Source organism: Phoenix dactylifera, chromosome 3 (genome assembly GCF_051530095.1).
Source record: "Phoenix dactylifera cultivar Ajwa chromosome 3, Ajwa_hap1_PhDact_Kaust_v1.1, whole genome shotgun sequence".
Lineage (NCBI taxonomy): Eukaryota > Viridiplantae > Streptophyta > Magnoliopsida > Arecales > Arecaceae > Phoenix > Phoenix dactylifera.
In genome coordinates, this window is record NC_143192.1 from 9,364,025 (window position 1) to 9,391,838 (window position 27,814).

The window sequence follows — 27,814 nt, forward strand, 5'->3', positions numbered from 1 at the left end:
TATCCAGGAAAAGTTTCTTAAATTTCCATTATAAATACCAGTTTGTATTATAACTATGGCATGTTTAAGGTCTCATCGTGAACAATGATCAAGATGAAGAAAGAAATAGGAAAAAAAAAAACCACACCCTCCTTTTCCATATACATATGCACATTGGTAACTGCATAACAGAGTAGTTCACATATGCACAAAACTTACACATATTTGAGCAGTGGAAAAGCATCAGGATGATGAAGCTAGAGGAAGATCAGGTGGGCAAACTGAGGACTAACAGCTTTGCAAATTAAACAACTCGAACCCACGTTCCACCACACATTGGGCAACCATGAGCCCATCGGCTAATCCACCATGCTTCACGTTCATTTGTAGGATTAGGATCACCAGGCTGTGCAAATGCGCATGTCTGACGCAAACACCGTATGCACTGCACAGAAGAAAAAAGAGGGAAAATTCATGATTTGAACCATGATGCAAAAGAGAAATGCCAATGCAGATAAGCAAAATATACTGAAGATAGCATAGAGGACAGTAACAAGATATCAGCATGTGTTGCATTTTTCGACATGAAAAACATATTGAGGGTGGCCTTTCATTTTTAAAAAAAAAAAAATCATACCTTTACTGTTGCATCAAATGAACAGAGAATAATGCTGTGACCAAGAATAAAATTCACTTCAACCAAGTTGGTGCATGTGATGTATGTTCCACATTGGATATAACCTGATATCAAGCATAGCATGATAGCTACAGGATGCAAACCTCTTGCCTTATAGCATATGGTCCCTAAGATGTACATCACTCGCTTTTATCCATTATGAATTAACTGCCCCCAAAATTTAGAATTCGATAGTATTTGGCACATGCAGCACACATCATTCATTCAAGAGAAGGGAGTATTTCATGGATGACTGATACCTATGACCAATTTGTTTGGAGTAATTCAATAAATATACTCCAGATTTAATATCATGTGCTCCTATCATCTCTGACTTCCAGTTTATATGACAATGTCAATAAGACAAAAGGGAGGTGAATGTCCACTCTACTAAGTAGGTTTCGTGTACTAGAAGTGGAGTTGAAACTATAGGGGGATGCATGGGTCCACCTTCACAGGTTTGTGCTATGCCTCGAAACTATAGAGGAAAAGAGATGCGGTATAGAGGGCATACCGACACTCGATACACCAAACCGGCCTCCATACCGGATGTACTGATATTATAAAAGAATGGTACTTGTACAAGGTCTCGTACCGATACAGTGTTCATGTGGCTGAAGCCCAGCTCATGCACAAGGTAATTAAAATAGTGTTTCTTGAATCCACAGCTGCTATTATTCAATAGATTTGTGGGGTTCTTGGTCATTCTGTTATGCCAAGCTGGTAGGCAATGAAAATAACAACTCTAAACAATCTGGAGCTGCAAATATGACTTCAAAGTACGAGAATATCAGAAATGTTTTGAGGATTCTGAAAGGAAGAAGGCAAGGTAAAGAATATGAAACCAAACCTTGTACCAGACGCCTTCCAGGCCTGTTCTCCACACAGCTGTAATGACATCCCTCCGAGATCCCATGATACCAAGATAGGATCCTAGACCCACTGAAGTTTTCAAGCCAAATGCTGCATCTCTCTCAGATAACCTGCGTTTCCTAGGCCAGAGGCCTTGAGACCCAGAATAGTCATTGTAATCTTTGTCCAGAGCAGAAACGTAGGGATTGAAAGAGCCAGAAAGTTTTGGTTTTGCTTTGTTATCCAAAGGACCAAGATTTTCCGGATCTGACCAGGGACCACCAAACATATTGCGTCTATGCCACTCTTCAGCTGGAGGGTGGAGTTCTAACTCACGGAGTAGAAGCCCAGCAGCATCAGCCCCTCTAGGACGAGGCATATTCTGCATGTTTTAAGCCCATAAGATGAGAATAAGGGCTTGAAAATTGCAGTCAATTATAAAGAGAATGAGGTGGAAAAGAAAAACCTATAACCAGCAGTCATTAGAAAGCAGAAGAAAAAAAAATCAGTTGCAGGCTGTAGGGCAGTAAAATCTTGGAGGAAAACACAAAGATTGCAAGATGTCTGTGAATTATGAATGTCTATGAACAGCATGAGCTCTGATCCGCAATAGCAACAATAATTTCAATTGATAGGAATACCAAGCATGGTCTGCTGTGCCGGTACCAGGCACCGGACCGGTTGCCCGGCAGCACGGATCGGTACGGATCTGCGTCATGCCGTGCCGGCCCTATACCGACACAGTAGTGGAGACGGCGGAGAGGGCGAACAGGAGAGAGGAAAAGAGAGAGAGAGAGAAGGGGGAGAGAGGGAAGGAGAGAAGAAGGTGGTGGAGGCCTGTGCCGCGGCCTCTGCCTCCTGCCCGGGCGCCAACCTCCGCCTCCTGTCCTCCGCCACCCTCCGTCGGCCTCTCTCCCTCTCCCTCCCTCCCCCGCTCGCTCTCTCTTTTTCTCTCTTTCCTTCTCCTTCTCCCTCTCCAGCGACGGTATCGTTTCCATTGCCGGAACTATCCTGTTCCGCCTCCGGGACAGCTCGGTACGACCGATTCGAGACAGTTCCGCCGACCTTGCTACCAAGTTTGGATTTGAAGCATATAGGATACAACTGAGGCATTTTCCGACTAAGAACAAAAACAGATATTTGTATTCATATTTAAGTCATACCTGCATGTGTGGGCCAAGTGATGCTTCTACAACCTCTGGTAGCACAGTGTAACTTCCATCAATATAATGCAACCGTATGATAATATTGTTGGCACCAAGCTGAGAGGGAGGTAATGGGTGTTGCAGATTAGCTGTTCTTCGACAGAGATCTACCAGTATGAGGAAAAGGACCTTCACCTGCAAGGGAACCACACCTCAAACAAAGAGATTTTCGCCGAATGACTTCTAGATGCGCATGTAAGAAATATCAGTAAACGACTAACAAAACCAGTCACACATAGCTCCAAGAGTACCATTCAGATAACCCTAGTTGTATCCCAAGTTTAGAAACTGCCTGACCAAAAAACAAGGCGATACAGATCACAGAGAAAAAGGCAGCTTTCATATAGATGCACCTCCATCATTGGATCTCCTAGAAGTCTAGTTAATGGGATCTTCGACCATGCCGGACAAAGAAATAAAATTTTTACACTGCAATCTCTTAAGATGCACTCAAAAGTTAAAATCATCAGGACTCGTATTCTTTTAAATGTAGCTATGATAAAAAATGACCACCAAGAAAACTAGGATTAGCTTCTTTAATGCAGATATCACAAAGATGTGTCTCCAAAAAATGCAGAAAAGTCTCACCACATGAACTAAGGCAAATCAAAAATATAGAAAGACTCGGTGCAGCAACTTTCCTACAAACACTACAAATTGATATGTAAACCACCACAGAAGTATCACTGAAATATGCATCATTTCTGCAAGGTAAGAAGGATGAGCAATTTTGTTGTTACTAAAGCCAGCAAGAATTAACTAGCAAACACAAAAAAAATCAAGAATTACATATTCTGATGGTATCTTACCTGCAAATTGAGTGGTAATAGAATTAATAGGCTTTAATGGAAATGTTAAATGGTTTAACCTACTTCATGGCTTAGAACTTAGAAGTATCCAAACTCAATGAATTTAGGCCCATATTGATTCAGGTGTATAGATCATCATGTATGGTGTGGGTTTTCAATTTGCATGGACTACCGTATATTAAGATAATCTAGTGCAAGTAGTACCTTCCATTTTACGATCACCAACTTGTAGGTAAGAGAATTATGCACTCTTAAACATCCATATTTCATTTTGTGCATATTAACTATTGAAAAAATTATGATAAACAATGAGGATTCTCATTCTGAATTGCACTTCATGTATAACATGTTTGTTTCTAATACCTTGCAATCTAATTAACACTGACTGGCTTTTGCTAATTCTTTCTTTATGTATTGAGTCAGAATACTGTGCTTGGAGTAGCACTAGCACATGGCAGTGGATGGTAAGAAATCATTTGAAATGATTTAGACAAGCACAAGGTAGCCTCCTAAGATAAGTATGCTCCCAGGTAACATGCACACTATTATTTAAATCAGAGTGAAAAAAGATGAGGGGAACACCAAAGAAGGCTTAGATGCTTAAAGCAAGAAACAATTCATTATTAAATCTCAACACAAAGGCTGCCATTGAACAGGAACCCATGACAAAGTAAGATACCCAAAGTACACTGCAGCGCATATCATGTTAAGGGAGGGGGGAAATGTAGCTTCTTAATTTACCTCCTTCCAATAGCACAATTTTTAAAATAAAAATTTTGTAACAGTGATGTGAAAATGCAACTAAAAGCTATAAACAAACTTCCCGTATCTATGTACATCTCAAGCACAAATAGGCAAGAAAAAAAAAATTAGGTTATACCTCATCTGATGTGTATCCTTGACCCGCATTGCCAGAACCTAACCGTACAGATTTGCTTGTAGGACCTTCCTCAAGCGCTTTTGCCCCAAGAACCAATTGTCCAGCCCGAACTACCTGGCCTTCTTCTAATTTAGCAACACCTAGAGTTGGTCTTGTTACTGCACTGCTCTCCTCTACTTTTCCGTTAGCGATAGGCTGAACTTTTTGTAAATTAGAATCAGGATTCTTTTGTACATTACCAATGTACCGTGGTGATTGCTTTCGCCGAAAAATTAAACAAAATAGCAACAATTGACATAATTTATGAAGAAAATGGCAGTCTCCGATAAGCCTGACAGCAGGCGTTCCAGGAAAAGTCCCTGTGTTAATGCTAATTGGCATGAAGGAAGATGGCCCACTAATGGGGTTTGCTGCTGTAGAGGAACCTCCATCAGCATTATTGCTGATTTTAGCAATTGCACCTTGAACCCATGCTTGCATTTGAGAGCTTCCAGTCGTACTTGTAACTCCACTTTGAGCACCTAAATTTTATATCAGCAACACAACTAAAATGTATCAGACAACTATGATTTCTGTAGAGAACTAAAAGACTGTATCCATATTTTTCTCGTGTCTCAATTGTAAATTGCAAGGTGAAAAAATGTATAGCTCACGTGAGCATGAACAGCACCCAATTTGAACTCACTGCTGACAAAAAAAGAAATGAACCAGTTGATAGCAGTAATCATTTGCCTACCACAATAATGTAAATGCAATGCTAAATTCATCTTTATGACTTTGAAATAGTAAAGGGTATTTACAAAAAAAAAAGCAACAAACTAGATGTATTTTACACCAATAAGAGAAATTCCATCCAATGTTTGCAATCTTAGTATCGGACCCATACTGGTACCATGTTGATACAATGTTCGTATGCCCAGTATAGAGGCCGGTTCGGCATACTAAGACTTAATACGCCCCTGCACCAAGTCTCGGTTAGGTATGATACGGTACATTCGGTATGGTGAACCTTGTTCCAAACCATTAACAATAACTCTTTTATGTGTAGGCATACCTGTTAATGGGTCGGAGCATTTCAGACAATCCTGGGCCTGGATTGTGGGCCCAGCAAACCAGGTTGGGCCTAAAATATGAGCCCGCCTATTAAACAGGCCGGACTTAGATTTTAGTCGACTCGGCCCAAGCCCGGTCCTCCATCCTCCTCCATTCTCCTCCTCCGTTCTCTTCCACCTCCATCCTCATCCTCCATCTTCCTCTTCCTCCTCCTCCGTCCTCCTCCTCTCTCTCCCCTTTTTCCCCTCTTTCCTTCAACATTTGACATTCTTTAAATAAAAAAATTAAGAACGCTTGAGACAAGCCTTGAAGCCTGAAGCCCGAGACCGGGCCCATGCTTGACTAATTTTAGTTGTCTTGGGTTGAACCCAGCCCGAACCCAGTCTAGCCCACCCAACGAACAGGTCTATGTGCAGGAACATATGTTATATACCAAATAAAATGAAGACATGTAGTCATCTTGCAATCCATAGCTAGAAATAATTGTAAATCAGTATAAAATCTATGTGCATTATCTAGTTATTAATATAATCACATGGTACAGGAGCGATGTGTTATAGCCTCAATAATGTGTTGGCAGACACGGTGAGTCATGCCCAAGGTCATGGGACATGCAGACAAACATCCTCCTCTATAAAGTCCCAAATTTTTTACTTTCATCTTAAGGTCTTATATTAATATATGTCACTCAGGCCCTTAGTTGATGTATAATCAAAGTGCATTAACTGAAACATGTTTTGTACATTATACAACGATTGCATATAATAGTAGATTTCGCAATTAATGATCCTTCCAACAGCTGTTCCTCAAGTTACATATCGTATTAATGGAAGGAAATACAAATCTAAATAAAAATTTGTTGAGTACATGCCCTCTATACCTATTAGAGCATATAGAAAGCCTATTCCTAGATTCCAGAGTCATGAATTTTTTATAGAGAGAGAGAGAGACAATGCATCTTACTCCAATGAGATTCTCAATGTTAAATGATATGCTTAAGCAACTTTATTAAAAGATTCATAATACTGACCCTGACTGGTTGATGGAGATGCAGCACTTTGAGACGGACTCGCCACCATATTCCGAGCACCAGCTGCACCCGAAGATGCCCCAACTGCATGACTAGCCAAAGTACGGCAAAAACTTGCATAGCGTCGCAAGCGTGTAATGAAGTGTGAAGCTAGATCAAGAACAGCATCAACATATGCCTGGACGAAATACTATAGTCATGACAACCAGATTAAGCAGAAAGTAATAGGTAGATGTCCAATAAGCATGCCAAATACAAAACCTTTAACATAATTAAACGAGGTTGGTTACAGGCAGATGCAGGATAGTATTAAAAAAAAGCTGATTCCAGGCAAAGGATATTTGCATCTGGAAACCATATGGTGTACCATACAATGAACTTATTTGTACCAAAATACCTGCCAACATATAGTTTGAACTTTCAATTATTGCAGCTAAGCCCCGTCCTGTTTACTTGTAGGTGCTGCAGGATCCATGAAACTACAGCTTCAGAAAGGGGCTCTATTGCAGCAACTTATCCTACAGGAAAATTGATCATAAACAACTTCTGCAGCTGGGTTTTTTTCTCAAAAAAATGGCTACAGCTTGCATCTTGACTATTACCTAACCTGGTGGTGGGCACCGGTGGGCATTAAGAAAGCTTTGGCCTCGAGTCATTACCCCCCCCCCCCCCCCTCCTCTCTATCTCTTTCCTTCTTTCCCTTGCCTTTGCTCTCCCAATCAATTACCTACCCTTCTCTGTCCTGTTCTCACAAACAATAGCTAAGGCTAACTGGGAAAAGACCTCTCCATTCTTCTCTCTCTCATCTCCCTTCCATCCCTTCCCTCCCTTGCCCTCTCACTTATCATCTCCTCTACCCACGCTATTTCCTACCTTCAACCCTTCCTCTTACACTTGCATCTCCTCATATAAACCTCCTTCCAAACCAGCTTCCTCGTGCCTTGCCAATCTCCTACTACACTTAATGGGAACTCCTAAGAATCCGTCATCGGTTCAATGGTCTCACATGATGGCACGTGAGGAAAATAAGGATCAAGGAGTTAAAGATTTTCAAAGGAAAAGCAACACCATTGGTATAATTATGGAAGAGTTCCAAGAAAAGAAAAGTAAAGACTTATAGTTTCAAAGAAATAAAAAAACTACTGATAAAGATCTAACTTAAAATGAACTTTTTCACATTCCATGTGTCAAATGATAGTTTCCTTAATCCTAATTAAGGTTCACCGTCTCAGTACCGGACTCCGTATAGCACTGTGTCAGTACAGTATAGTACAAAATCTTTTCGGTATACCAAGTGTCAGTACGTCTCCCGTACCATTACCAGTACCAAATTGATATAGTACGCCTTACACCGCTTGGTTCAGACTGGTATGGCAAACTATGATCCCAATCCTAACTTCCCCCACCTTTATTGCTAGTCTACCACCTAATGGCTCCCGGCAAGTCATGGTCTAACCCATACTTTGTCATCGCTCAAATCTTAATCACTAATCATACTCCCATCCCTAATTGTTATCCACCTCTACCACCATTGAGTGGCACTTTTGCAGCCAAGCCATGGTCAGTTGTTTCCAAATTTCTACAACTATCTTTCTATTTATTTTATAATTTTTGATGCATCATTGTGGTTTATGGATTCTTATGTCTCTTCATGCTGCATGAAATTCTTGCTTTTTTGCTTGATATCCATATAAGTGTCTATGCATTCTTCCCCCTTTTTCGTTTTGTTTCTAGTAACTTTGTGGACTTTATCTACGTCAATTTGAGGGTTAAGCTTTTTCCTTTTTATTATATAGTTCTCTTCTAATGGTGCTCCATGATGATCCAGTTGGCTAAGGATTAGACAAGTGATGTCTGTGTTTTAGCTTATAAGGACTCCTATATGTTTCTTTTCCCAGTTCATCTATGATCTCCATTTATCTCCGTGCATGAATTATTATTTATTATTATTTATCTCACACGTAAATGTGCTTATCCATACCTGGTGCGCATCTTATCTCAGCAAACTACATTCCCCTGCCGTGTCTTTATTCTTTATTTCCACCTTTCGACAGTACTTAGTGACCTCTTGGAATTTGTTAGACTACCACATAAAGGTTACAAATATAAGTTGATCACGAACTAGACTTAGGACTTGTCCACGGGTCCGGTTCGGATCCAACCAAAGTCAATCCATGTATGATCCAAAATATAGAAAACTTGATGCAATCCAATCTGATAAACCAATGGATTGCCAAGTTACCCAAACTTGATCCACTTAAAGACTGGATATCCGAACTGAAAACCTTATCTTATCTAATTATTATATAAATTGGGAAAGGGAGCAATCATTCCTAAACTATTGAAGCCCTGTGACTCTTGATCAAGATCTGATGGTGAATAAAGTATAAAAATATAAGATATGATATTTATTTGTACATAGTATGTAAAAAATCCTAGCTAAGGTCATTATCAGTTTGGATTGCCTCAAATCAGAATCCAGTACGGTTACTAAGCAGGTTACTAGGTCATATTGTAACCGTGCATTTGGCAATCATCTTCACTAGACCTGACAAATCAGGTTGGGGTATTATCAGATAATACCAAGTCATGTCCAATCCATTGAAAGTCAAATATGATGTTTAAAGGTCGTGTTCTGAATATTATATGTAAGATATTTATATACAGCCATAGTTCATTTAGTAAATGCAACTAGGAAACAATGATGTTTATCAACATTAATTAAACTTTGCCGTAAGTAAAAGGCATCAACAAGAAATTAAAAAGAATTAAAACATATGGAAACAAAACCACCAAAACCACAATCCTAAGAAGTCTATGCAGAGGTTGAAAAATGTAATAGTTGATTGAACCTGGATGCTTGGAACCAAAGCTTGTTCAACTATCATTTTGTCAGCATCCATGCTAGATAATGTCTCACCAGAAGCCTGCCAAGGCTCAGGTAGCAAAGTTGCAGGATTTACAAGGGCAGATTCAATCCCCTTGCTCAACATATCCAGCAATAATCTTGCTTGCATATCCAAAACAAGTGCCCTAACATCTTGAGCATTTGTACCTTCCAGAAGCCTGCATTTTACTCTATCAAGGTTCTGCAAGAAACCCATAAACAGATTGAATTTATTCAATAAATATATTTCATATCATAAAGAAAATTTTAACTAACAATCAACAAACTAAGACACCCAAATAAGCAATGGATGATTAAATTAGAGTATGCCGACTTTATAATACTCTAACGTCATGACAAACTCGCAGATTAACAGTGATCAATTGACAATTACATAAGAAAGTTGATGCATCACTAGTGAACTTCCCCTGTTCAGTGTACCTATAGATTTACAGAATAGTAATATCATAAATATGTACACAGTGAAGAATCCATATTGTTATTCATCAGTCACAGTTGACAAAGTTTATACCATACTGAAATCATGAACAATCACATGAAAGAGCAGCAGCATGTGTTAGAGATAAAAGTGGTGATTAGTTTTGACAAATGTTCCAGTGACCTCAACTCTAAATACTTCTTAGAGGAATTAAATTCCAATATTTGTAACATGTATATTATGATACAATGTTACTCAAAGAGATAAATGAAAGATGAATTGAGTGCTCAAGATTAGGGGAATAAGAGTCTAAGGACAAAAGAAATAAAGTATGACGAAAGGCACACAAGCAAACATCCACATACAACCACGTGTACACACGCACATGCATGGCATCCCCCTCCCGCGCCTGCAGCACCACCCACCCCCCCCCCCACCGAGCCCGTTTGGTTATTGTTGGGTGTCCCTCCAAGCTTCTCTCAACCCTAGGTAACAGTTGGCATTTGTGGTGTTAACTGGATAGTATGGGGGCAGAAAAAGAGAGAAATAACTCAGCCACCTTTTACAATGTCAACCTTTTTACCCTGCCTCCCACTCCCCAAACCCAAAAAGATAAAAATAAAAAAAAATAGAATTACCCTAGAATAATGGATTATCTCACATTGATTGAAGAAGGTTATACCCAAAAAATGAGAGTTCTTGGTTGTATAATGGGATAACCAACCCTCAATCTGGGGTTACCCCACAATCAAAAGAAACTACAGAGAATTAAGAATGTAAATCCATAGGACCAAAACAAAGAAATATACATGTGCATGAGCACATGCACAGAAGCACCCACTAACACCAACACTAATGCAAACAGCAAACTCTCTGCTCGTGCCCACTACATAAGCACAAGCACGGACAAGTCCTTATAGAAGAGAGTAATTTCATTGATTCATCAAAATTGATTTTACACCATTTTACTCGTCCTTATAATACTCCTTAATGAACTAGAACAACCAGGAAAGTTCAAAACTTTCCAAAAATAGCAAAATTAATAGTCCTGTTAGCCCCACAAATAAAGTCAATAAATTAAACCAAAACACAATCCAAGTAACTTACGAACTTCCCTAACCCAAACTTGACATAATATAGAATCTTAGACACCAATCCTACTCAAATAACTCTGTACCAAAACAACTCCAAAATGATGATGAAAATCACAAGAAAAAAAAAATACCTAGCCTTCTCCAAGCCTAAGGACATCTACAGTGAGCTTCTTGACAATAATAAGGAGGAGCTAGAGAAATGAATTGCCTCCTACAAGAGCAAGTGGCCCACATATGGACTAATTGTGATGTGTGATGGCTGGACCGGTCTTACCAAGCGGAGCATCATCAACTTTATAACATACCGTAAGACAAAAACTTTCTTCCACAAGTCGATTGTTCATTTTATGATTTGTATTATTTTAAAGCAATAAAATGCATCATCTAGATTAAACCAAGATCAATAGAAACATCAAAGAACATAAAAAAAATCAACAAAACATCAAATTAGACTTAAATTCATAGAAAAAGTTTGAAAAAGTTTATTACCAATTAAATTTTTTTGAAAACTCAAAACAAAAAAACCGAACTGTACGATGTCAAATCAATTTTAAATATAGAGACATGAGTTGTGGTCTATAAAAGTTTTTCGAGTAAATATTGGGAAAAAAAGATTTTTTTCATAAATATAATCCTTGTTTAAGAATATATAACATAACATGTCAATATTCAGCAGCTAAATGGAGTTATAGACTATCCGCACATCCAGACATGCTCGGAAAACTAGGCAAGTTGGCTCATCACTTGGACAAGTTGAGTCATTTAAAAGGCTGACAAGTCAAAATTCCATGTGATTTCACTACTTTCACAAAGTAAGCACGAGTTAACTGATTATTCTCAAAAAAGAATGGCTAAGCTGACTCTGATTGAGTCTATCAAAACTCAGAAGACTCAGCAAGTTAATAAATATATATTCCAAAAATTTCCCTCTTCGTTAATCCAATGATGTTTTAACTTGTTTACATAATTTCTCTTGACTTAAACAAATCAAAATGAATTTAAATCCACCAAATTAAGCATATATTTCTACTAGTACCATATCCCTAATTGATGTTTGATTTGAACTTCAGAGGTGAACAAGCAAGACACAGAGGCACAAGACTGAGAACGTATGGCGTGTCTTGCCATGACCATATATCATGACTACATGAGAGAAGATGGGAGGGGCCAAGGTGTACCTACCAGGTGGAGGAGGACCCTTTAAGAAGATGGGACTTGTGGGGCAGCATCAGCTAGGAGGATAGGGAATTTATGCTTTCATTCTCAAAGTCTCCATTTCCCTTTTTCTTGCTTCAAATTCAAATTTCAAAATTAAGATATAATATATTATATGTTATATAAAAACATAACATATAATTTACAAGTTATATTGTATACATATATGAAAATAATATATTTATCGAGCCAGGTTAAAAAAACGAGCCAAGACCAGCCCAATTTCAGTCGGACCTAAACTTCCAGGCCCAGGCCCAGCCAATCAAGTCGAAAACCTCAGCACGGGCCTGGTAAATTTTGGGTTGGGTTGGGCGAGCTGAGACATTTTTGCACAATTCTAGCTTTAACAAACTAGAGTTTTATAGTGAATTTAATGATGAGCCGCAATACACATCTACATGATCCAAGTCAAGATCTACAAAGTGTAAGTTAAGAAATTTTAAGCTATGTCACAATCGAAAGCAGTGCAGGCAGGTGTCATCTACCATACAGCAGCCTGATAAAAGACTGCGTAGAATATAGTGAACTGCAAGGTATAGATTAGTATCACGAAAATAAGATGTATCCATTGCATTGCTCGATCTTATAAGGAGGAGAAATGCTAAAACAAATTCTGAGATATCACATTTGAAAATTACAACATAGCAAGTAGACAAAACGACCAAAAAAAGGGTGCAGTTCAACAATAACCATCCATATAAGATTTTCACGGCAACTGTCAAGGAAGCTGACAAGTCATGCAAAAAAAAAAAATAAAAAAAAAAAAATTCATGTTAACAAGAGAGAACTTACAGGACCGTGCTGCTGCCTGTGTTGAATGGATGGAAGAGAATGGAAGTCCGCATCCAACACAGCAATCACGCTATAAAGTGACACTGAAATAGATATGTAGATATGCCATCAAACTTCTATGCAAAATTACTCACTAACAACAATGCTCGTCAAGAATCATTAAATTTATTAACTAAACAGAATTGTTCTGGATAATGACACTTAAAAATTTACATGTAATTGATATGATACCATGACACAAGATGCTCATCGTGTTACTGGAAAAGACCAGTGCAAAAAGAAATAAATTTTATTTGGAACTTCAATTCCATTCTTTACTCTTTACAAAGTGAGAACAAAACATGCAACCTGCCAAAAATCCCCCTCCCCCCCACACCGGCGCCCGCGGGGGAACCCCCAACCAAAAAAAGTAAAAATAAGAAAAAGCAATACTAGAAGATGTCCCACTAATATACATAACAAAAGAAATAAAAGTGGACTTGATGAAAATAAGTTTTACCAGGGAGCAACTACCATGTTAATATGAAAGAAGAAAAGGTGAAACTTATATCAGCAACTATTCAACCATTAATAAAGCCTTTAAAATTAATTTAACTGTTGTTGAAAACAACAAAAGAGGAAGAAAAGGTGAAACTTATGTCAGCAACTATTCAAACATAAATAAAGCCTACAAAATTAATTTAAATGTTGTTTAAAACAACAAAAGAATCCTACTGCTAGAACTGTGACCATAGGCTTCTCATATTTTTACCAACTTGTAAAATGTACATACTAGACCATAGCTACCCATGAATTCAAAAAAAGCGACAATGTAAGGCTAATGATTGATTTCTTCATAGCTTGAGGGAATTGGCATATACATGCCTAAAGGCTAAAGCAAAGAAAGTGATTGCAGACTTTGGTTTAGAGGTCAGGGGTTCGATCCATGAATGTTTGCTAATTTGTTGATATACCCTTTTTATAAGTGTTATCAGACCTATATCGAACTGGGCATCAGACCACAGAATGCACAGTGAATCAGCCCTTTGGCTGGTCCAGAACACCTTTCAACTTCACCAGTTTCGTATTGAATAAGCAACCTATCCAGGTTTTAAAGAGAACCAGTTGGAGATCTCCAGTCAATGGCAGCGATCTAGTGATCAACAACAGAGAACCAGTTTTTTCTCTTTTTTTTTCTTTTCTTCCCCTTTCCCCTTATTTTTTTTTTACTTTTCTATTTTGTTGCTGCAACTATGCTACTAGCAGCCAGGCTTTTGCTGCTGCTGCTGAAGCTACTGTTCTTGTTTCGGGAGCAGCTGCTATTACCACCACTGGGGCTGCCACTCAACAGAAATTGCCACTGTTGGTGGCTGGCTGCTTTTTGCCATAGCTATTGCAACTGCTTATCGGTTCCTAACTACAAAAACATATTGCTGCCAAAAAGAGAAATTAAAAATAAGAAAAAATAAATTAAAAACAAAAAATGCTTCAGGGCACCTGTAAAGTGTGAATGAAAAGTCCATCGGGCCTATAACCGCTGACTTGGCAACTCCATGATAAACCAACCCTCCATGTTTGGTGTTTAACATTAGTTGATTTTTAATTTGTAACTTGTATCTATTATGTTTACTGTTTAGTGTTATTCATATATTTTTATATTTAGTTGATATTGATTGTATTTCTGTCGTATCAAAGAATGAGAAGAGATCTGCATATGGATGAAAATAATGACTTACTATTTTTTCCAATATGTTTACATATATATTTGGATTTTTTTATGTTTATGGACCGTCTCGAACTCTGGGCACCTGCCTAGCACTAGGCTCTAGCAGCCCCTTAGCTGCCTGTCTCCCACCTACAGTCTTTTAGAACAACACATGGTTATAGACTAATTTTTCACCATCACCATCTCAGATAAGTTATCCACATTTTGCAATGCTTATGTTCTGTCTCTGTGTGCATTATCTCTCACAACTGGTCACTGTGACCAACCTGAACCATGATCTCTGTTTCAAATGAAAACAGACTCTCTGACAAAGTTGGTCGCATGCCTCAAACTCACAATTTGAAGATCACTAATAACCTAATAGCATGTCCCTTGAAATTATCCACTTACAACTATATAAGCTTCAAAGAATTACCATATATCTCAATCAACTTTCACACTAGGTTAATTGTGCCATTGAGAATCATCGGAGCATTTTAATGCATGGTAAAATGGTTGTAGTATCCTTTGTTTGCATTTTCTCAGAGATCTTTCTGGAAGTTTTATAAAAAGTCTTTCTTAATAAATTAATAGGAGGTTTATAGTTTCAAACTTTAGGTATTTAAAATCAGAACTTTTTTATACTTCTTTCTTCACACTTTTCATCCAAAATATATGCTTTCATATAACCTTTTGTTTAGTATGCCACTAGACCAATCAGTTGACCTAGCAATCACCTGGACCCTTGGATGGGCCGATTTCAATCCAAGCTTGACAAAATGTTCTTTATATGATGCTAACTTTGATGGGCATGGGGCTCCAAAACATCAAGCTAAGATGTTTAAAGGGTGTATGGGTTTAGTGGAATGTAATGGCTCTTTGGAAAACATTTGCATGGTTTAAACTTCAGGTTGGGACATATCTTGATAGCCCTCCACATGAGAGTTATCAGCCCCATAGAACTCTTCCTCATACTGCCTCCATCCAAAGTAATCTCACATTCAGAGCTCATAAGAGGCAACTTGCATTAATAAAATGCATTTTAAGTTTGCAATGTACAACATTCATGGCTGGGATCTTGCAGTTGATAAGCTTAACAGTGTAGAATAACTTCTTGTGAATGGGCTTATCATATTTGAAAGATGAGGAGCAAGGTGGCGAGAAAAAAATCATAATACATAGAAGGCCACAAAAAATTGACTTTGGCAAAAGAAAAACTCAGTAGAGTGAGCAAAAAAGCTTATAAAATAGACCATATCAATGACTCTTGCAAGATCAATCATGCAAAGATGGAATTTAGTTTCAATGTACCGCAAAAGCACAAATTAATTAAATAATCTCAAACTAATATTTTTATGAGAATTTCTTCACATGAATATAAGAACCTCATAAGACGGTATATTTCTGAAAAGATCATCAAAAAACTGGACTTGTCGTACTTCAAGCATGAGCAAGTGTGTACATGGAAAGCAATATCGCAAATCCATTTATGGCTAAAAAGTGTTTCAAATTAATGACATGAACATGACACCAAACCATTATGAAAGAATTGTCTCCTCAGACTAGCCTAACAGTTTAAATGGTCGTACTCATTTCCAAAAATGAATTATTCCTTCAAATGGTTCCTGTCATCTTTGAACTCTTAAAGGCAATTAAGTTGTTAAAGTCACTCCTTTAATCCTACTAAACAATCAAGAGAGTATTTGCCAAACCACAAACAAGGATCCAGCATTTCACAAGTCCACCTAGGAATTAGTATTGTGCATCATAATATCGGTAACAATACATGGAGATTTAGACATGTCAATCATACAAAACAGATACACATAACGGATCCACAGAATGGAAACCATTATTTTCATCAAACAATTTTTTCATCTTAAATACTTACAATTACCAAGTGATCAATAGGAAATACCATGCAGAAAACAAAAAAAAACACTGCACAGCTTGATTCAGTTGATGGCTAAGGCTATTTTTGCTATTATGACTCTTTACCTATATGTATTTTCCTGTCCTCTTTGTACATCTATGACACTTCGACATTAATCAACAAATGGGAACTCTTCTCCATGCATGTGGTGATTGTGTGCCCATGTATTGTACCCCCAGGGCATCCAGTATAAGAAAGGGAAGGAGGCAACTGCATGGTTATTTAGTTCAAGATGGAGTCTCCAAAAACAAATATGTAGGATATTGCGCATTGCAGTGGCCATTTCTGCTTAGGGCCAAATAGAATGGGCAATGATCATCCCATCCCCTTAATCAAGCTTCAAATAGCCTTCTTATATGCATAATCTCTATCAAGGTTCACTAATTTGTTATTTTTCCAATTCCTTCGTCACAACATCAATCTAGGTTTTCAGTTTCCTATAGCCTAACCTACTTTTGGCCATTCTGCACAAATAAACAAGGATTAAAGTATCACCTGCTGTTGCCATGCTGCCACAGCACTAACTTGGTATGTGTCATGTCAAACCAATGCTTAACCTGCACTATCCATGCCGCATGCCTGTAAGGCACTAGCAAAGTACAAGCCACTATTTGCCAGCTGGCATGGACTACACTTTAATCCAAGCAAATAAAACTCCTTTAATTTCCACATATCAGCAGATCTTGTTGCATGTCACCATACGATCTCATTACATAAACCTCTGACATACTTGCTTCCATCATTACCTTTGGATGCTAAATACTCAACAAATCATTTTAATATATGATATGCCTATAATCACTTAGTTTCTAACATCCCCGGGCATTGCATGTTATCAAATTATTTTCATTGTAGCGAATGTTCTCATTCTCACCAGCACACAATGATTACACAACATTTCATAGCAAGTTTCCCATCCACTCAATTAATTTTTTTTTATTAAAATGCCTTTGTTAACCATTTTTTGTATAAGAGATTCAAGTTGGGGATTTACACCCATTTATTTTTCATCCAGATTCCCATTCAATATACCATTTCGGTTTGACAAACTACACTTGAAGATATTGCTCACAATCAAGTTTGGCATAATCCTTCTAATTTCATATCTACCAACTTGATAGTTAATGGGACCTCCTAAGCAGTAAAAACATATTCAAAATTTTAAATGAAGATTTATAACACCTTAAGAAACACCTGAATGTAAATCCAATGAAAGGAGAATTCACCAATTTAAACAATCATTGCAACACATGTGAGTCTAGCGCCGATAGATATTAATGGCATATGCAATGCACATAAGCTGCAACCAGCACCACTAAATCTATGAAGGGTTGCTGTGGCAAACAGAATAGGCAGAGGTTCCTCTCCAGAACTCTAAGGAGGGAGTCACAAGAAAGTGAAAATGTTGGACATGTCCTATTGGTGCTCACTCACCACCTCAATCCCATTATAACATAGTACAGGTGAATTATTAGTATGGCTTGCTTCATCAACCAAATCATTGTTTTTTCTCTTACCACTGACCATATTATGCCCTGTAGCCTCTAACATGGTTCAACTTCAAACAATTCAAGAACAACCAAGTCTCTCGTTGAACTTTTACAGTTCTTACATAATAAACAGTAGAAAATACTAGATATAGAAAGATCAACAAATAAGTTGAGCAAGCACACCCATGATCTTTCCTGATAAAGAAAGAGAATTTCCATACCAATGCCATCCTCTGCAGCACTCTGTGTACAGCCAACAGCATCCCACCAATCAACTCCAGACAAAAGACTCCACCAAAACCTGCAACAAACAAAGCACACTGCAAATAATAAGCAATCTGTTTGCATATTGCCAAACAAATAATAGCATGGGCCAATTCAATGTTTTCAATACCTGTCTGCTATAGCACGTTCCCATGCTGCTGAGTTGACTTTTGATTGCGTGCTAGGAATAGCAGGAGGAAGCACACGGATTATCTTCAAAATAGTGCGATCCTTGGAGGCATCATGCCAAACAGAAGCCAAGCAGCAGCCAGAGGATGAGAAGGCAGGTGCAGCAATGGTCGAACCAACATTAGCGTGATAGCTATCAACTGGGTTAAAATTTTCCCCAGAAAATATGTGGACTCCGCCCCGAAGAAATGCAACAGCAACCTCTCCGCCATGAGCAGAATACACTATTTGAGCTAGTTGTCTAACATCATTTGGCAGATCATAGGGATCAAAATTGAGCCTGTTTGCCCTCTCACCACTACTTTCAGATGAATTTCGTTCATCCGATATTGTTGGTGCAGATGCAAATGCTTGGGGATTTCTTAAATCATCTGTTGGTGGAATGCTTTTATTCACCCTGGTCGACCACACCGTTTGCATGGGGGACTGCCCGCCAAAACTGGAAGCAGGATTTCCAAAAATTGGATGAAGAACAACAGGTTGAAGAGATGATTCCCAACACTGGACCCTCCATCCAGTAATTGAAGGTCCTTCATCAGGATCATACGGAGACATATACTGCCCTGCAAGGAGAAAGATAATTATACTGGTTCCTGCATGCTTTTCACTTGAAACAAAAGAATAACACATGCAAGTAAGTAATAGTAACGAGAAGCATTAGAAACTAGAAAAATAAAATTTAAATGTGAAAAAATAACTAGAAAAAGAGCACATACAAGTCTATTGGAATTAATAAGATTTCCCTGCTATTGGGGATGGAAGAACAAAATCATAGTGTTGAAGATAGTATCACTAGATAGCCTATTAGAAACCAAGAAATATCTACACATCCAAATCACTGCATAAAAGCAAGAGTTGAACAAATCATAAAAACTCAATTTAGAAACCAAGAAATATCTACACATCCAAATCACTGCAGAAAAGCAAGAGTTGAACAAATTATAAAACTCAATAAGTATAATAATGGGAATTGCTTGGGTGTATGTCTTACCAATGCAACTGTTAAATAATTATGGTCAAAAACATCCTTCAACACAGAAATGGTTATGGGGAAAAAAAAGAGAGATCAACCTTTTACATGCTTTCTAAGAGCATGGATTAATGTATAATTTGCTTTTAACCCCAGAGCAGAGTCACATATCAGTACCTTCAACTATCACTACAGAAATGACCGACCCTCCCTGTGTTGGATCAAAAGCAACTGCCGTGACTCCAGAACCCCATGTTGTGGTAGCAGCAGATTGGGCAGCAGCCTCAGGACTCACATATGCCGAAAAATTTGAAACCGGTAAACAATGAAGAGATGCAGCCTCACTAATCTCATGATCTGCGAGCTTCTTTCCTTGCTTCTCTTCAGAAACAAAATACTGTTGTAAGCTAAATAAATATGCAGCCAGAGGTGCAAAACCTGTCCAGCAAGGGGGATTTAAAGATGGAGGAACAGCGCTGCTTGTATTTATCTTGGCAGTTGCCTGAATACCATTTCCTGGACCTGGTATCACCTCCCAAACAACAACAGTGGATGGATTCACAAGTGGGACACCAGCAACATGCATACTCCCAGCCTCAGTAATGATAGCATCAGCAGCCATTATACCACTAGGTCCAGCTCCTAGCAATCCTTTGCTTGTTCTAAACCATTTTGGTTGTGAACCACTTTGAGGAGGCCATTGTGCCCAGTGAAGCTGGACAGATCCAGATGAAAAAACTGAGCAAACACATAGAAAATGGGGCCATCTCACTGCAACAAGGAGAATGTGTGAGATACATGGCTTATAAATGACTTAAACGTCTTGGACTTACACGTGGAAGAGGGAGGGAAGAAAAAAGGAAAAAATAAAATAACCTGAAACTTGAGACTTTTGCAACAGAAACTTTTCCTCAAATGTTGACTTCAAGTTAGCACAGGTGCTAGAAGTTGAAGGAAGACAATGGTACTGCATATAGCAAACATATGTATTACATACATACATATATAATATATATTTATATCACTAATGTATCTGTACCAGAGCCCTCACTGTTAGGTGCCGGCAGAGTACCAGTATGCACCATATCATACACAGTAAGGTAGTTCATGCCAGCACAGCAAAGGTGACATCAACCACCCTGGGGCGTATCAAGCATTGGTACATCACTGCTATGGTACAAAACGGACCAGTATGGCAGTAATTAAATTCTTGATGCACACAAATATACGCACGTTGGTTATTTAAAAGAGAGGATTTTGTCCCAGCATAAACAGAAAATAAGGTTAGCAGAACTTGTAGCAAAAAACAAAGATTGCAAAATTAGTTTGTTTAAAATATTATCTGTGACTATGCAAATACACATAAGCTCAAAGAGATACCAGTGGGTAGACAAGATTTGGGCTTAAGGACGATATCCATTATTTAGATTGATCTATGGATCATGTACTCAACGGTATGCATGGATGCTATTGTGATGGTGGCATCGGTGATGGCACTAACTGAATTTACTTGAAAACCGACGAAAGATCACAGATCTCTCACTTTTAAGCCTATACAATGTCAAGCCCAATATACAGGACCATATAATCTGGTTTTACTCAATTGAACAAGAAAATATGTGGTGGATAAAGAGAATGAGGTCACCAAAATAAAAGGTAAGCTGGAGAAGTGAGTTGGGAGTTCCTTTGTCTTTCCTCAAATGTCTAAGCAGGCTTTTCATTGTTCTCCTGTTTTTGTTCTCCTCCACATAGGTCAAGGAAGACAAAAGCAAACAAGAGTTGATGAGTGTGTTCTGCAAGCTTTGTGAAGTGCCATATAGTTACAAGTCGCCAATTCCCTCAATTGGAAACTTTTTCAACCATCCAAGCTTGAGAAAGATGATGAACAAAGGTTAATGAAAGATTAACATCAAAATGGACCTTCATATGAATTTTCAAATCGGTTTTAGCATTTGTTTCTTTGAAACAAGCATCTAACACCATCTATATTGAGATTCCCATCACCTAGACCAAATAGGCGTTAATCTATCCTGATGTCTCTTCCATTTACTTGCCTCCCTTCTTCTTTCACACCCATCTGACTCTACTTGTATCAAAATGCCAAGGGCATGTAAAGATGGCACAGCAAAATAGAATAAGCAAATGGGGGTAGAAGAATAGGCAGTGAGGCTGGTAGAGGAGGCTGTAGATGGCAGGTCAGGAAGCTGGAAGAGAAGGGGAAGAAGAAAGAACGACAATGAATCTAAGAATTTGAAAGTAAACAAATAACTAAAATATGCACATATCTTTAAAGCCAACAAGAAAAACAATGGTTGTTGTGAACTCCATTGAAGGATGTTGCATCAATCAGGCACATGAACCAGGGTACTTAAAAACTTGTCTTATCTTAGGGGCATTTCAACAGTAAAACTCAACTACCGTTAAAGGTATAGCTCCAACATATGTTAGTAGTAACTCAAGAACAGTGAAATATGTACACTGTATTGGAAGGCTTATCTCAGACTGGAACATATTACATGTTGATTACAGCCTATAACCAATACCAAGCCTTATTTATCTTTTCTATCACATTCCAATTTGACTTCAAAAAGTAACATATTTTTCTGTTTTGTTTTTCTGAACAACCAAATCAACATCAACAACAGAAAAAATTCTCCGAGATGTACATAAAGAAGCTAAGTTTGCACGCTTTCTCAGTAGTTGTTTTTAAGCATATCAATCTGTTAGAAAAATAGTAAAATTCATTCCCTTGTTCCTATGGACTTCATACCGGCAACAAATATCTGCAGAAAACTTAAGAAACACATTACATTTGTTTTCTAGAAAATGCATAATACTCTCCAGCAGAGATTGCATGGTGATTATGGTAATTTAGTTCCATGAGTAATGATAACAAGCAGATTCATGTAAATTAATTAAAATTACCCAGCTTGTCCATGAACATGATGGCAGTCTGCATTCTATACTGAAATTAACATACAATATGAATCTCGCTGAAACAAGCAAGAATCATCCAAAACTAAAAATAATGGATGGCAGAAGTAGCATACTGGATTCATCCCTGACAACCATTTGGTCACAACTGCAAGATCTTGTCGCCATTCATGTTCGCACTGCCAGCAGCTGGCATCTCGTACTAGATTAATAGGGCCCTAAATTAGGCCAAAAAATTACACTAGTGAATAAATCATAATTGGGAAATAAACATACAGAACTTAAAAATGAATAACAATAACGGAACAAGGTAAAATTTGTTTTACTTGTTGCTATGATGATAAGAAATTCGTTGACATGAAAGAACAACAAAAATTATTCTGATATTTATTGAAAATGAAAAAACAAACTTCTGATAAACTATCTGCCAGTTTGCAACTAAAAAAACAAAAATGAAAACAAACAAGGAGACCAGATTGAAATGCAAATATAAGCATGCTCACTTGAGAAGGCTGAGTCCATATAGTGATCCTTCCATGAAAATTTGCAACCAATAAGGCACGGGGGCAGGACCTAGGAGACCATTCAATAAACTGAACAGAATCGCGTGGAGAATCTGTCATCAAACAATGTGATCAGCATAAACTAGAATACATAGAAGGATACAAATAGAGAACCTTGGCTTTTACACATAGGTCAAATAAAATTGACAACTAAAGGAGCAAATGCAACATATACCATGACTTTCATATCATAATTTAATACATTTCGGAAAATATAGGGAGAAAAGATAATGATTCACCATATTGTCTTAAACTGAATTGTGGCTAGGGTCTTTCCAACCTATGTTACTACACCCAGTTTGGTATCATTACCATTTCTTGTTTTCTATTTAAAACAAAAAAAAAAAGGAATACAAGAAAGAAAACAACTTTAGTAAAGGTCTTTCTTTTGTTTCTTTCCAAAATTTCTGAAAACTAACAGAATAGACTATTGCAACCCCTTTGCCTTTACCTCCACCTTCGCCACTTACACAGCCACCTACCTCCATTATCACAGCACCATCTGCCCTGCCACTGCTGCCACCCACTGCCATTGCTGACACCTTGGTCACTACCTCCATTAACGCCACCATCCCCCATCTTCCGTCACTGCTGCCACCAACACAACACATATCACTCCCACTTCTAACGCCACTCCTCTACCGCTCCACCACCACTGCCGCTACCCACAGCTGCATCCCTCCATGGCATCACTACCTCCACCACCACCACCTCCTACCACCATCATCACTGCCACTAAATAATTGCAAACACAAATGCTACCACTACTTAACATACCTATTGTTTTCTAAATTATAAAATGAAAGCAATTGTAGCTATCAAACATGTTCTACTTTCAAAATATTGAAAGCAAATGAAAACAATGAGAAATAAAAACAAAAAAATAAAAATAAAAAACTAGAAAGAAGTACACTGCAGCAATCACCAGAGGAACGAAATTATACAAAATAAATTTATATATGATAGTAGTTTCAAAGAGGCCTTTTCATAAGAGATGTGGACATCTAATATATTAGGAGCCTCTCTGACATATACAATAAAATTTACATAGTTCCATGAACAAAATACAATACGTAATATTCAAGCGATGAAGCTACCACATATTAACTAGCTGAGCTCTGATGAGTTGCAGTCATAAATAATTAAGGGGTACTCTTTTTTAGGAGATGCAAGCCTTGCAAAACCAACAATAGAAGGAAAATAATAGGCCTTTGACAAGCAGGGAGTACCAAGAGATGGAGAGCCAAGAGGTAAGCAAAAGGAAGATAACTCTATAAACCCAGCATAAAGGAAATAACACACAAGCAAAGACAGAGAGACAGAGGGCAAGTAATTATTGAGCTAAATAGAAAAAACAAATAATATTATCCAGAAAAAAATGACAACATTTCAACATGACTAGGCCTTATCACTTTTAAGTATGCATCTTTTTTTAAACAAGGTAGCACCACCATATTGCAAAACATGTATTGTGCTTAGAAAAAATTTTGATGCCACAATGTGCTAAGTGTTAATATCCTTACCTGCTTTCACATTGAACACAGAACACTCTGTTGGTCTCTCAGGATTCAGAATGTGTATTGGAATCCAAAATGGAGGATTTGCGTTAGAGCTGAAAAGGCCACAGGAGTAGTGTCAGTTACAAGCAAAAACTAGAAATAACAAATATGCATGTTATTTTAATTGACTCTAATAGGAGATAAATGGCCTAAGAGATTCATGGAGGCAACTTGACAATGTGAACTTACTTTACAAGTTTAAAAAAAAAATATCAGCTTATGCAATCGATTTTTCAAAACTTGCTGTCTATGAAATTGTTCTCCTCTATTGATTAAAGAAACAATAGACTTAAGCAAGAGCAAACCTTTAACAGTCGCAAATCTTCTTTTGGGCCCTCAAATTTATTTCTTGTCGGTGCCCTTATGCTCTTGTTATTTTCTCACTTTCTTCATAGAGCTACTGGCATATATTTACTTTCTTTAATATTATTTCCATTACTTAACAACTATAATATGTTTTTTGACGCCAACAGAAATGTGACTTCACATGCAATCAGCTAAAGTAATGCTTCCCTGCACATGATGGCCTAACACCGCCTTGCTCATCAAGCTCATACGTGTCAAGCTCCAACCACCACAGAAGCACCATTTAACTTGAGTTGCATTTGAAGTCACCTATTTCAGGTCCAACTATCAATCCTGTTGTTTTTAACAAAACAGAAAATTATATAACATATTCAATTACCATGGTGCCTCGTTATGGCCCGGTCAAACTAGATACAAAGAAAATGCGCAGCATACTTGAACTTTATGTTAGATCAAAACGGCAAGGACCATTATCACAACATTTTTAATGCAAAATACCTATACAAAAAAAAAAGGATGACCGTTTATCCTAAATGAGAAGCTTTTTTTTTCTGATCTTTTCAAGAAAAATCAGATTAACAGCTTCCATCATAATACAAACACTTTTCAGTTTGCATTACATATAAGAGTATCATTCCTGATATATTAAAGGTTCCGACAATGATGCTTGATCTAATTAGAGGTCAATAATCACAGAACATATTTGGACTCCAGGAACAAAGAAGCACACATGTACTTCTGCCAGAACTAACCTTCCAGATGAATTTTGTTTCCAACTGCAAAGACAAGCAAACTCCACTAGTCAAAATCTATGAGTTAACTGTTTGGTATTCATGAACATATTGAAAAAGCTAACAGACTTGAGAGTACTTAATAGCAAAATCACCAACCAATTTAAGTGTTTGAGGCTTGTCAATATTGAATTTGGTAGGAGTTTAATGAATATATCCCAATAGAGAGATTGCTCTGAATTCAAGTTCGACTCTTTTCACATAGAAATTACTACAAACGAGTTAACTATGCTTGATTGTGGTGGGTGGTCAACAAATTGCAAAAGAGTACTGGGGGCGTCAACAAATCACAAACCTTGGTATTCTTTATTCGAGAGTACTTTAAAACCAAAATCACCAACCAATTCAAGTGTTTAAAACTTGTTATGTTGAATTTGGTAGCAGCAGTTTAATGCATATATTCCAATAAAGAGATCACTCTGAATCAAGTTTGGCTCTTTCCATCGCAAAAATTACCCAAGGTTAACCATGTTTGGATTTGGGGGGTGGATGTCAGTTCTTTTTTTATTAAGTCGTAAAAACTGCAAACCTTGGTATCCTTGCACACGTCTCTGAAGCGCAAGCAATAACATTCAGCTTCCCACACCAAGCGACTGCACTGCTCAAAACAAAAGTTTACACCTTAAGATCATATGCACAAATTGACAGGAAAGAACGAAGCAGAAGCCGATTAGGCATAAAAAATCAAATTTTATTTTAAGGTGCCTAACAAAAACCCTGAGAATTTCATAGTTCTCACCCACGTACCCACATAAACACCCCCCCAAGTTCCAATCTTTTCTCCAAAAATCAACGAGAAAAGCCCCAAAGCAGCTGGAAAATTAAAAAAAGAAAAAAGATATCAAGGACCTGAAGTTGCGGCAGAGCTCGGGAACATTCATCTTGTGCCGCAGACTAGAAGGGGACTGCTTGAGCCGGATGCGGAACACAGTGGCCGGCGTCGGCGGGGGCCCATCTCCGGTGTCCATCGTGTGAACCCCTTCCTCGGCGGCCCTCTTCTCTACTCCGCCCTCGGCCTCGACGACCGCATCCGCCTCCGCCGCTGCTCTGTCGAGAACCCTAGAATCTCTGGGGGCGGCGGCAGCATCGGCGACGCGGGGCGCGACCTGGTCCGCGTCGGGAGGGTCTTTGGCGAGGGAGGGAGGGGGGTTGGGGTGGTTCATATGACGGTGATGGGAACCCTTAGGTCATTTATAGCGACGGATGGGGAGAAGAAAGTCGCGATTGAGGGAGACAGGAATCACTGTTGGGGCGGTCTTTTGAGTGTGGGGCTCGGCCGCGTGTTGCGAAGTGCTGATGCTTGATAGGGTTTTGGGGGATTGGAACGCGGGAGGTGAGTGGATCCGCTTGGAGACAAAAGAGGAAGATGGTGGAAGCGAAAGGAGGGGGGAGGATTCCCGGTGGGAAGATTTCTTTATATTTTTTTCGGCGCCGTCAACATCCAGGGGCTGAACGGGACCTCTTTAGATCCTGCCTTCATTCTTTCGGTGGCTTGGTCTCGACCCTTGAGAGGTGCTGAGAGTCCCGACTGCTTCTGAAGTTTAAAATACTCTTCTTTTTTTTTTGGCGAGCATATTATTATTTTACTGTCTCAAATAAAATTATAGATCTCATTGCATTAGATTTTATCTAATATTATATATATATATATATATATATAATAAAACAGAAATTCTGCCTGTGAAGAACCCTTCATCAGCCATTGGAAATTATCATTAACAAGATGCATATATTATCATGTATTAATTAAACCAGTATATTGATTAAATAAGTAGATATCGTATATATATTATCCATTTTTTACCAGTTTGGTATTTTCTGAATGAGTCTGGAGACTTTTTTTTATCGATCTCAGTCATAAATTGATCTAATTGTACTCTAATTATCCTTAGTAAAGTAACAAACAATGTACTAATTAAAGTCATTAATTGATTAATTGTATGCAATGAAAAATAATTTTTAACTATTTGCCATCTAAATATTAATATTAATGATGAGATTTAAATCCTCCTCATATTCTATATTATCATTATTAAGGTAACAACCGTGTATTAATTAAATCAATAGGACAAAAATGCTGATACTAGAAATATAAGAAAATAATTGCAGGCTATGAAATAATAATTTTTAATTTGTTAGATAAACATTGTAATATTAGAAGAAAATAATTTAATATAATATAATAACTATATATAATAGAAGAAAATATGTAAAATAAAT

The 27,814-nt window shown here is 37.9% G+C and overlaps 1 protein-coding gene across 2 annotated transcripts; it reads right to left on the reverse strand.

Moving 5' to 3' along the window:
• Positions 1 to 27,059, reverse strand: SFR6 (sensitive to freezing 6). 2 transcript variants are annotated; one of them, XM_088717696.2, is made up of 17 exons: positions 26,444 to 27,059; positions 26,124 to 26,192; positions 25,556 to 25,579; positions 24,462 to 24,550; positions 22,879 to 22,991; positions 22,492 to 22,593; positions 20,318 to 20,408; positions 19,619 to 20,212; positions 18,413 to 19,034; positions 18,240 to 18,319; positions 12,912 to 12,994; positions 9,337 to 9,573; positions 6,485 to 6,662; positions 4,402 to 4,922; positions 2,671 to 2,847; positions 1,506 to 1,889; positions 1 to 424 (listed from the first exon to the last, which is right to left on the reverse strand). In XM_088717696.2, exons 1-17 carry the CDS (start codon positions 26,755 to 26,757, stop codon positions 284 to 286), a joined length of 3,819 nt encoding a protein of 1,272 aa, XP_088573822.2. In that variant the 5' UTR covers positions 26,758 to 27,059; the 3' UTR covers positions 1 to 283. The 2 variants fall into 2 exon arrangements, with proteins under 2 accessions (XP_088573822.2, XP_088573823.2); XM_088717697.2 differs by lacking the exon at positions 25,556 to 25,579 and having other exon boundaries at positions 26,444 to 26,984.
• Positions 27,060 to 27,814: the final 755 nt, after the last annotated feature.